The 11,610-nt window shown below is 41.1% G+C and overlaps 1 protein-coding gene across 4 annotated transcripts in view; it reads right to left on the bottom strand.

The window, feature by feature from the left end:
• The window catches only part of ap3d1 (adaptor related protein complex 3 subunit delta 1), a 29,549-nt gene that overhangs the window by 2,878 nt on the left and 15,061 nt on the right, over window positions 1–11,610 (bottom strand). Inside the window, exons 17-33 of one of the 4 annotated variants that reach the window (XM_080032603.1) lie at window positions 11,001–11,142; window positions 10,641–10,712; window positions 10,371–10,446; window positions 9,967–10,166; window positions 9,572–9,645; window positions 7,638–7,806; window positions 7,250–7,393; window positions 6,774–6,827; window positions 4,884–5,006; window positions 4,459–4,617; window positions 4,119–4,166; window positions 2,795–2,815; window positions 2,254–2,443; window positions 1,995–2,083; window positions 907–992; window positions 475–596; window positions 72–151 (exon numbers count right to left, since the gene is read on the bottom strand). In XM_080032603.1, the coding sequence (XP_079888729.1) occupies window positions 72–151; window positions 475–596; window positions 907–992; window positions 1,995–2,083; window positions 2,254–2,443; window positions 2,795–2,815; window positions 4,119–4,166; window positions 4,459–4,617; window positions 4,884–5,006; window positions 6,774–6,827; window positions 7,250–7,393; window positions 7,638–7,806; window positions 9,572–9,645; window positions 9,967–10,166; window positions 10,371–10,446; window positions 10,641–10,712; window positions 11,001–11,142 (1,849 nt within the window). The remainder of the gene's footprint in view (window positions 1–71; window positions 152–474; window positions 597–906; window positions 993–1,994; window positions 2,084–2,253; window positions 2,444–2,794; window positions 2,816–4,118; window positions 4,167–4,458; window positions 4,618–4,883; window positions 5,007–6,773; window positions 6,828–7,249; window positions 7,394–7,637; window positions 7,807–9,571; window positions 9,646–9,966; window positions 10,167–10,370; window positions 10,447–10,640; window positions 10,713–11,000; window positions 11,143–11,610) is intronic. The other 3 variants (XM_080032604.1, XM_080032605.1, XM_080032606.1) reach the window with 3 other exon arrangements.

The following is an 11,610-nucleotide window of genomic DNA, read 5'->3' as shown; positions in this document are numbered from 1 at the left end:
AAAAAACAGTAATAATACTTGGTTCTGAAAATCACAGTGGATAAGAGAAGAGTTTTAATTGGTTCACTCACAACTTTGACCAGCAGACAAACATGGTGACCCTGGATAGACCTGCTGTACATGGAGGCACAGGAGTCGATCCTCTCCACAACTAATCCAACGAGACAAAAAGTACATGGCTTGTCAGCAACACTCACAACAACTGCATGCAATTACACGCTCACTATTCAGTTTATTTATGCTCAGCCTTTCTTGTACACTGCATGGATGGTTCCGACACTAATCACAAAAGTTAACATTACCGTCACAGAGATGTGCTTAATTGTCAAGAAATGTATAACCATCATAAGAAAGGATTTGAAAGGCAAATCCTGTATTGCTGAATTATGTGTGGAACGCTCTACCCAACTTGTACCTTGATGTATTAGGACAAATGTCTGGCACTTGACACATATGGGCTGGTTGCGTATTTACCAGAGAAATGGTGGTGGAAGCAGATCCTGGCCAGTAGATGGTGGAAGGGCATGCTGACTCCCTCCAGTTTAATAGAGCTGCACTTCAGGTCGCCTGACTCCAGCAGCTTTGCAAACGCATCACTGGCCAAACAAAAACAAAAGAAACTCAGTTTTTGTTCAACCAAAGCATTGCAAAGAGCTAAGTTAACTCAGAAACGAATAGCCAAATGTTTGATCAAATTTAGCGCAGATATTCATTTTCCCTCTGTGTTTGTTTTTATGAAACTCTAGTGCCACCATCAATCAAATTTAACACAGCAAATATTTAGAAAAAAAACTTCCTTCGTGGTCACAAGGGGGGAAACGTTTGTATTTAAATGCTGTTCTTTATGAGCCTTTGTAATGTGGGTTGAAAGGTTTTTCCAGAGAGAAACTTATAAAATGCACGGACCTGTAGCAAGGAGTAGTGATAAGGTAGGAGGAGCAGGTAAAGTGCAGTTTGAAGTCCAGTTTCTCATGAGTGGAGGAGTCCTCATTCTGTGGCAACAACAAATACAAATCATCAATAACAAAGTAACATGTGCTTTAATTCCGTTTAGGCCACCAGACATGTACAGAGATGAGTGTGAAAGGTTACATACTAAAATGAACCCTGAAACTGGTTAGTCTTAACCCATTGATGACGGCTGCTGCGCGATGCCACATTGGCTCTCCTGCCTGATGCTGCGTCGCGCAGCATTATTACTTTATCTAATTTTCATGGCATTCCCAGCATAGAATGCACTGTCATTGGTTCAAATACACATGAGGTGGGTTTTGTTGATTTTTTTAAGACCACGTGACCACCCAAAAGTTGTGTGGTTTGCCGAAAATCATGTCAATCAAAAAAATAAAAAATTTAAAAATAAAACAAAATAATAAAAAAAATACGCCAGCTATGTCGGCGACAGAACAGTTAGTGGCGTTTGGTGCACAGAATCAAGGTCTACTATAGACTACTGACGAAAATCACACAACACATTGCATCTATTTATTAACAATATTTAATAATTTTCTAATTCATCTAATTTTGACGATTTTTAGAAAAATTTGTTGGTTTGTAAGCGCTAAGGGAGCATGTTTAAATAAAACATGTGAACCTTAACTTTTAAATGTATTTTATATCATGTCTCTATGTGCTACACAGGCTTAGATATTAAGGTTTTGGTAGACTTGACAATTCGTACTATTTTTTCAGAAAACCCTCAGGCATTAAGGACATGCATCCTAGATTGCCATAGTCATCAATGGGTTAAGTGAAATTAAAAAAAAAATGGAAACAATTCAATTTACAAATCAAACTCCACAGCCATTTTTATTTAGGTTTGGCATATTTGGGATGATATTGAAGAAGTAAAGATTATAAGAGCAGTTTGACAACACATAATGGAAGCTATGAGTGGTTTCAAATATGAAACGTAAGTACCCACAAAGAAACTGGCAATTCATTATGTTATAAGGTCATTATGTTTTTATGTGTGTGTGTTTATTCCTACCGACCTTTACTATGAAAGTCACGGTTCCCTTCAGTTTCTGTGACATTACGATGCTCTGCACAGTGAAGACAAATCGCGCCTCATTAGACACCCCTGAAGAAGAAGAAGAAGAAGAAGAGTTCACGGTTCAATAATCACGCTGCCCAAAGTGAGATTTAAAACATCAAATATTGGTGCCCCTTAACTGACATAATTAGCACATTCCACAGCCTGTCGTGAGCTATTGCTTAAATAATCTGTATGTTAGAAAAATAACCACTGACCAGGTGGAAGTTGGAAAGGGACGGTGAGGCCATCATGTGGACCCGAGCCTTCTGGCCTCTGCAGCTTGGAGTTGAGGGAGTCCAGGACATTGAACTCCATGGATTTCAAGAAGGAGTCACACTTATTTTCAAATATTACAGACACCACCACCTGACTGCCATCCTGCAGGTTTCCCTGGATGTCGTACACCTAAGACGGAAAACATGTTTAACTATTAAAAATATCTATTTACATGGCAAATTCTTTTTCAAACTCCTTGTCTTTTAAAATAAGTTGAGCATAGATCTTTTAGATACAGCAAACACAGCAAATCTGATTCATTAGCCCGACACCAAAGCACACATCACTGTTTTTCTGAGAAACCATCTAAGGACAGTTATGAAAATCACAAGGACAGAAACCCTCTTAGAAAGCAGTATAGAATCAACAACTTAGTCTGCCTCGGAGGCCAGTCTGTGAAGAGCAACAAGATCAGAGAGAAACACATCTAGAAAAGAGCTTTTAATAATATTCTGTCACTGACAGAACTTTAACCAGTACCTGATCAGCATCCTCTATTATCTTTAAAGAGAGGGAGAGAAAAGGAAAGCTCTGCATACATTGTTTTTTTTATTCACTAATGTCTCACATAAAGCTCTCACATTCACACATTTCAGGGTTTAACATGAATCTTATGAATAGTTTTACTTATGGGTATGCAGTGACACAGCAACACGGCAAAACAAATTAACAATCAGTTGATCAAATAGGTTTTCCTTTTTCATGAAGTGTGTGTGTGTGTATCCCTCTACATTGTGATGTGACAGGATTAAATCAAGTATCAAGTAGATAAAGGATGGCCGACACTATTCATGCGCTGCACCGTTGTTGTTTAAAAGCCCTGTCAGGGGCTCTTTACACGGTGAAAACGTGACAGTTTTCCCGTTTTTGGTTTCTAAAGTTAACCCGTTCAGACGCAATTTATTTTACATTTTCACTCGTACACATGTTTTCAGAGGAAACGGGCCGAAATCGCTGTAGTAGGCATGCCAAGCCAATAGTCAGTGGTGACACTTTCTGTCCTCTTATTCCACCGCATTGAACTCGTGAAAACAAAAAGACATGCTGATAGTGAAGGGGCCTTGTGAGCGGCTACCTTCCTGTTAGGCGTACTTCAAAATAAAAGTCAACTCACGTTTGTCTAGTGAAATGCTATTAATGTTTAGCCAGTGAAATGCTTTTACTGTGAAGCCGTAGCCTTAATGCTCCTTTTATTAGTAACTTAACGCGCTGATCTATAGATAGTGTTTTTTAATGTAGAGAGAGCCGTGCCCCAGGCATTACAGGTGGTGACACACGTTTATTTTGCTATAAAAAACCGGCAAAGCCAGCCAAAGTGGTGGGTGGTCTCTTTACTAATTTACAATTTACTAATCGCTTAGACTAAATTGGCGAGTGTTATAGGCTATTTGAGACCTGCACGACACTCTCCGCTGATCACAGTGATGGTGCCGCGGAGACACCGTGCATGTTGTCTTCTAACTTTATAACTCGCGTGTGGGTATTTTGACAGCAAATGTTATAGACTACGCATGTGTGAAGTGGAGCCGTGACGTCAGCGTTACCAGGGAAAATGGTTTCGGTGTTTACAAGAAACCAAAAACTGGGAGTTGATCTCAAAAACTTGCGGTTTCATGCCTGCGTTTGCTGTTTTCATGTAAATGACCGTTTCGTGTTTCCGTATAAACAGCACCTCAGAGAGGCATGAATAAGGCTTGCGGATATCAGAAATTTAACAAACCCAGGCCAAATCATTTTAAGTGGTTAACTGTATCTTCCAAGCCTAGCGGTTGGAATTAGCAGCATCACAGGCGCCATCACTCACCATCTTGATGTAGGAGTTCTCGGCCAGCAGGCAGTAATTGGACATGGGCTGAAAGGAGAGAAGAGTCAGATCAGGCACTCTGTATGCTAACTAGGCAACAGGAGCTGGTTCTACCTAGTTGATGCATAACAAACCAGACAGTAAGAGTGTGCGTGTGCGTGTGCGTGTGCGTGAGAGTGTGTGTGTGTGGGGGTGTGTGTGTGAATGAATTATTCCAGCTCATCCGAGTGGAAATGAACGACATTGGCCTTGTCATACATATTTTTTTTTCTTGAACAATGCATGTGTGCCGATTGTTTTAATGTACACTTCTACTTGACGCTGGGCTGTTAACACTGACCGGCAGAGGCTCTTCTTCCTCCTCCACAGTGCCGTTCTGCACCGACTTGTCTTCTCCTCCGTCGCTGTGGTGGTGATGGTGGTGATGCTTCTTCTTCTTTTTCTTCTCCTTCTCTTCCTTCTCCTTTTTCTGCTTCTTCTTCTTGTGTTTTGAGGATTTCTTATCAATCAATAAAACCACAAGTAAAAACGAAGAGAAAAAGTTATTAGAAAAGCAACGATTCAGAACTGAATTGGTGATAAGAAATGTTCCACCGGAGAGAGCACATAAGAAACTGTCTGCTCTTTGGTACATCATTTACACGATCGTATGAGTACAAGAGCCATCCATGTGCTGCATCTTGTCAGGTCGCTGTGAACTGGAATCTCTGGCACAGCAGCCAAACCTTCTATTTTGTAATTATCGCATCATCAGCGAGGACTCACAGTCTCCTCCATCTCGGGGTCTTTGGGCTCATCAGGCTCAGAGTCTGGCGCGGTGCCAGAGGCCGCCTCAGGCACAGGGGCTGCTTCTGCTTCTACTGTTGCCGTTTCCTGTTCAGACACAACCTAAACAGACAACACCAAAGAAAAAACATGGAGGTATTAGCAGTGATACATCACAACATGTAACAAATGCAGCAGTGTTTGCCACTGCTGTGTCGATAGAGGTAGGTTTGTTAGTGAGTTTAATCATTCATTCAGATTTTTTTTTTAAATTTGTGATCAGCTGCAACCTAATGACATCTGTAATACCACAAATAAACATGATTTGCTCAATTCAGAGCTTTACTACTATCTAGCCAAATGGGCTGAACCACAAATGAGCCTGTCTGAGAAATAAACAGGTAGCTATCTGAACATGTGCAGCACAGCAGGATGAACTTTACTAACCAGCCAAACTAGCTGCTGCTAACAGATCAAATAGCCTGATTGACATGATCATAATTACAGCCATATGTAGGCTGTAATTATGATCCTGTCAATCAGGCTGTCATGCTATTGTAGACGCCATATACCGGTAGGAGTCGTTTTGATCTGTTGTCTTGGAGTGACAGCCAATACAAAAACAAGTCTTCCACATAGGCATGTTGGGGCATGCCTTTAAAAAAGGTCATATAGTTCTAGGTCAAAGTGCCATAAACCTTGGGGCCAACAGCTAAAATAAGTAAAAACATAGATCCTCAAAACCAAAGTTAAAATGCTTGACAGACAAGTGCACACTCAATATCTACAGATAAGATGGCAGTGCAAAACAAAGTCAGTGCTTACATCTGTTAACTGTCAAAAGCTAACTTGTATGGTAAAAAGGAACAATGCCTCATTTTGGGAAATGCCCTTATTCACTTTATTGCTGACTGAGAAGATTAATACCACGTGTGTCGGTGTTCATTCAGTATGAAGGGGGAATTATGTAAGATAATCTTAGCATAAAGACTGTAAACCGGGGTAAACTGCTGGCCTGAAATCAAATCCTTCATCTTAAAACATATAAGAAGCCATTTTCTATAACAATGAATGGAATACTCTATTGTGAAAATATGGTTGTCATTATTAAAAAAAAAAAGGTAAATAACGACAATAATTTACATTGAGGTTTCCTAGCTAGTGGTGTGGTTGGCTTTGTTGTCACATATTTCCATATGTTACCACAACAAACTGTTGATCAGTTGAATAGCTTGAAATCTGCAGTATGTCTGGGCATTGTGCCGCTTGTGTATGCAAGCATGTGTATACAAAATAAATGGGTACCACCCACAAAAACATTCCTCTAACACTACTAGTGGCCACAAATTCCACGGGGTACACTCAAATCTTCCTGTGCTTCCAGCCAAACTCAAAAGATCAAACAGAAACAAATGCGAGCACGACCACGTGATCATGGAGGAAGCAGTCACATGTGGTGTCAACGACGAAAATGATCCAGGGAGCCTCAGACTGATTGCACTCACTTGTCACCACCACCCACAGAACAATCATACAAACAATAACAACATCAACGACACCTGCTTTGACCTCATGATCTACACGACACCCAGCAAGCAAAACTGCACACACACTGTGAGACAATTACACATATCGTGTACACACTCACACACACACATGCTAGAAAACAGAGAGTAAAGTGTCATGTGACCTGTGAAAGAGAGGAAGTTGTGAAGTGTGGAAAAATGTGAAATGGACCCAAATCAGAGAGAAGGGGGAGAACGTATGGGGGCAAAAAATAAATTAATAATGTATGAGGTAGATCAATAAAACATGGAGTTATGAAAGAAAAATATACATTGGAGAGCAGGAGAGAGAGCGAGCGCGAGAGGGAAAGAGAGAGGACTCAACCTGGGCTTTAGAGGGCACTGGAGCGTTTGAGAGCCAGAAGTCCAGATCCGAAACCTAGAATAGGAAGGGAGGAAGGGAGGGAGAGGAGTGCGAGGAGGTGAGAGGGGTGAGGGCCAGACAGCTTCTGTATCTTTACACTGTTCTGTTTCATGAATAAATCAAGTATTTGGCAGGAGACTGCGCAGTCAGCTACGAGGAAACTGAAACTTGATCGCTACAGCTGGTTGAAAGACAGGCTGGGAAGAAGCAATGAAAGCGCTGAGTCAATGAAAAGGGCCAAAGATATCGGTTTGTACGTTTCCTTTTGGCAAAAATCTTAACACTACATTCGATGGCATTCTTAAACCATCTTTCATGGTGAACTCAAAAGATTTTATTATTTAAATTTCAGGAATTCTGGATCAGATCAGATCTTAGACATAAACTGTGTTGCTAGGTAGAAATGAGCCTCGCTCTGCCGTTCAGTAAGGACATACCTCAGCACTGGTGGAGGTGGGCGGTGCAGCCACTTCACTGGCTTCTTCTGATTGGACCACAGGCTCGTCCTCCTGACCCCCGAGGAGATCCTCCCCCTTGTCTTCATGTTTGTGTTTTTTCTTCTTCTTCTCTTCTTTGTTCTTCTGAAAAAAACAAAAAAATAAAAATCAGCTCTGTGACACAACAAGGTTGAAAACCATAACTGCTGACACATCACGTCATAATGGTCAACAGGTCTCTGTTGGTTTTTTTTCCCTCCTCGCTCAAAACCCTCCATAAATCTGACTTATTGGCTTTAAGAAACAGATTCACTAGCTGGACAGAATCAGGTGAGTTTGGTTTCCCAGGGGGAGTGGAGCATAATCCTCAGAGACATACTATCCTCACCTTCCTATCCCTCTCTTTATCCTTCTTCTTCTCTTTCTTTTCTTTGACACTCTTCTTCTTGGGCTCCTGTGGAGTGGTGCTCTCTGCGTCTCCGTCTTCTGCGGGGCTTTTTGGAGCCTCTGCTGCACGGTGTGACCTGACCGGCAGCTTCTCACTGTCGGCAAGGGGCCTGCGCAAACAAAGATACACATTTTTACTTTGTTTGGACGAGGACTTATCGGGTGATTTTGGTCCATGTGGAGTGTGGGAGAAAAATATATATAACTTCCATTATTTCTTTAGTACATGTTTATAATTCAGAAAAGGTGAACATGGGGGTAGCAGGGTGCAGCAATCCACCGTATGCAGGAACATATTCCGCACTGCACAACAGCCAGGTCTCATTCAAAGCATTGAGGTTAGCCATTTCTCTGTCAGAGCTAGAAGGACTGGACATTCCCGGACCGAAACAGCCCCAATAATATACTCTATTTTGAACTGATAGGAACTGTCAAGTTAATTTCCCTGAGCCAAACCCTTTAAAGCAGCAATTACATGCACTGTAGCCCCCTGCTGGTCACTCTCCATAAAGACATGCTGATATCCGTCATTAGATCCGACCTGGATTAAAACGCTTGCCCATTGCTATCCGTCTTTATTTACAATTTAGCTTCATGTAGTATTCATAATGCATTTGTCCTTATTTGGACCTTTTCTTTTGACATCAATTGGTTTAGTACTTTGCATTGTCATAACCCTTTCTAAAAAGGTAGGACTAAGCTCAAAAAAATTGTTTTGTTTTTTACAGATAGTTTCCTCAAAATGTTTACAACGCCACACAAATTTCAACTCTTCTTAATTTCTTAGTCTAAAATATCAGCTAAACTTCATAGTACTTAAATAATTTTGATTGATTTTAACATGTGGTTGTGATTTCCATAAAAGGGCAGGGATATATTCACTTAAAAACAGCTTGGGAAAATGTGGAGTCTAACAACCCAACTGAGGAGGATCTGGGGAAATGTGAGCAAAGAAGTCTAGTACCTGACCCCTGAGATAAGTTTCCTAAAAGCATATTGTAGCCGACTAAGTGCAATGCTTTTGCAAACCTATTCCATGAGGACAGGTGGTGAAGGATTAAGTCTTGGGAACATCAGCAGCATTAAGTTTGAAATTATCTTATTTCTACGAAGCCATGAAACTCTAGCAACAAAGATATGTTCTTTTAATACAATTGTCCTTTGTTTAAAGAACATGGAACGGTTTTCTTTTTTAAACAAATTTATGTGCTGCTGATATTGTCAAGCTTATAGAAGTTAAAAAGGGGAGCAGGCGAAAAGAGCGAATGGGTGCTGGATAATATACAACATTAACAACTGATTTTGAAGATACAGGGGAAAGAAGAGCAAACAGAGGAAGCAGGTACTGCAACATCCAAACGATGAAGAGAAAGGACAGCTATGTTATTGAGGCAGCTACTAGAGAGAAATAGAAAGACAAAGAGAAGCAATCCATGTACAGTCGGAGCCCAGGTCCTGTGGCTGGGATGTTACTCACCTAGGCCCAGCCGCTTGCACCAAGCTGCCCACACAAAGAGTCAGTGATGGGTGTGTGTGTGTGTGTGTAGGCATGGAAAGGAGGAAGCAGAAAGCAAATCGCCATGAGAAGGAGTGAAAGGTGGGAAAGGACCGAGTCACATCAGTGCTGTGACACCGTGGCCACGAAGGTCAGGTACAAATGCAGTAATACTCAGGCTGAGAAAGTAAAATAATGCAAGATTAACCTTAAAAAGAAAATCAGAGTGTCATTGATTGGTTGATTAGATCTGTCAGATGTGTTAATTATTACATTGTATGTGTAGTGTATGAAGGTTAAGTGGCTCAAAACCTCAGAGTTAAGATTTACATGCGGTTGTGTGCAGGTCTAGCATGAGGATCTACACAGTGAGGACTCACTTGTCCAGGTCGATGTCCAGGGCTTTATGAGGGTCATTGGGGTCCTTGTCATCATCATCACTGGGTAAGGCATTCTGAAGCAATGAGGGAAATCAATGAATCAAGAGTTGATGACAATAAATAAATCAATGTTTACAACAGGGAGAGATCTGTTGAGGTACTGACTTCCAGTCTCAAGTTGTCTCATAGCTGGAGCTAGAGATAGATTGAGAAACGTGCACATTTATGGTTTCTCAGTTTAAATGACAATATTGTGACTCTGACCTTATAAGAGATTAAAACTCTCATAGATTTTAAAGCAAATTCCAGTGTTAAGTAGAGTAAAATGACTAACACGGCTGTGGGATAGATACTTAAAATGAAGTATCCAAGCATATCCACCAGCCCCGTCATACCTCTGGCATCTCCTCGGTAACAATGTCGACCATGTGAGCAGGCGTGATGTCCTCCTCGCTCTCCGGGCCCGAATCGTGTCTCTTCCCCCGTCCACTGCGCTTCTCTTTCCTCTTCTTCTTGTCCTTCTTCTTCTTATCTGCTCTGTCTTTCTGCCGACGCGCCTCCTCCAGTTTTACGTACTGGTCAGACATAGGCAGACCTGTGACGAACGGAGGATACCAGTATGTTTTTACTATGCGATATCTCAATAATCTTATAAAAAAAAAAAATAAGAAAAAAAAAAGTATTAACAGTGTTTAACCTAAGCGAGAAAAGGTATATCTTAGCATGTCCAGCAAGATGGCAGCACTGAAGGACATTTTGACTGGTAGGATTTTGAAAAGTTAAAACAGCGTAACCCCACCTGGAACTTTGAGAGGCACACTGAGGTCAATCTGCACCACTGGGATGTGTTCCACTCCATGGGCTTCCTGGTACACCTACACAGAGGAAACATTCAGCATAAAACATGACTCGCGCTCTACACACGTTTGTTTCTCTACACATTTCATACAAAACTCCCAACTACATATTTTCAATATACCACAATAATTACTTATAAAAGTCAGGTACTAAACAGACGGGATAAAACGGATATGTAAAAAAAAAACGGTGAAGACTTTGGTTAGCTCACCTTCTGAGAGGATGGAGAGGCCTTGATGTAGAAGGGGTTGTTTGCTTGCTCCTGCTTCCTTACTTCTCTCCTCTGAGAGTGGGGTAAAAAAGTTACATGAACGAATCAATGAAGGCACAGCCTAACTCAATTACAGAATGAGAGGGGAAGAACATTGGAAGCCATTGGAAGATAACGTCAATACTATCTATTGAAGTAACAGACTACAAAGCACCTTTATATGTATATATTTTGCATCTTCTATGAATGTATTGACAATGTCTAGTTACAAAAGCAAAAACTGACTGAGCATTTCAGGTCATTCACAAAATAATGAAAACATTAAAAAAGTTATGATTCTACAATAATCAACCAGCTGACCTTTGCCAACTCCTTCTCGTCCACCTCTGTGTGACGGGGCCGGGAGTGTTTGGTCTCCTCCTTAGCAAAGATAGCCCTGGGCTGCTCCTCCTCAGACTCACTCTCAGATGGAGGTTCGTTGATCCAAGCGTCCAAGTCCAGGCTACAGAGACAAACTCAGTGTCACTTCATTGGTCAAAACTCAAAGCGACATACATGGGCACTAAAGTGTTAGCTTAACTTGCTGGTAAACTGCTTTGGTGTGAACAAGTGAAATATATATAAATATATCAGTGATTATTGGGAAGTGGGACAAAACAGGTTGCAATGTTGAAAAAATACAAACCCTATGTTTCGGTAAATTAAATTACATGTATGTATCCAACATATACTAAGCTACTGAGCTAAGCTTTGAAACAACCTCCCAGCTTTAGTTTTTTTTACCGTCATTTGCCTATCACCACCGTCAGATGTCAACTCCGTCAGATTTCCTGTCTGACGGTGTTGACATATCTAATGTTTCTTAAACATAACAAATTGTTAGATTACGGTGGCCTGCTGTTCATAAACGCCCCTGACCAGTACCTCAAGAAATTGGATACCGTCTACCACTGTGCTCTGCGATTTTTAA

This window comes from Ammodytes marinus (assembly GCF_949987685.1).
Source record: "Ammodytes marinus genome assembly, chromosome: 8".
In the NCBI taxonomy this organism is placed as follows: Eukaryota; Metazoa; Chordata; class Actinopteri; order Uranoscopiformes; family Ammodytidae; genus Ammodytes; species Ammodytes marinus.
This window is presented reverse-complemented; position numbering and strand designations above follow the sequence as displayed.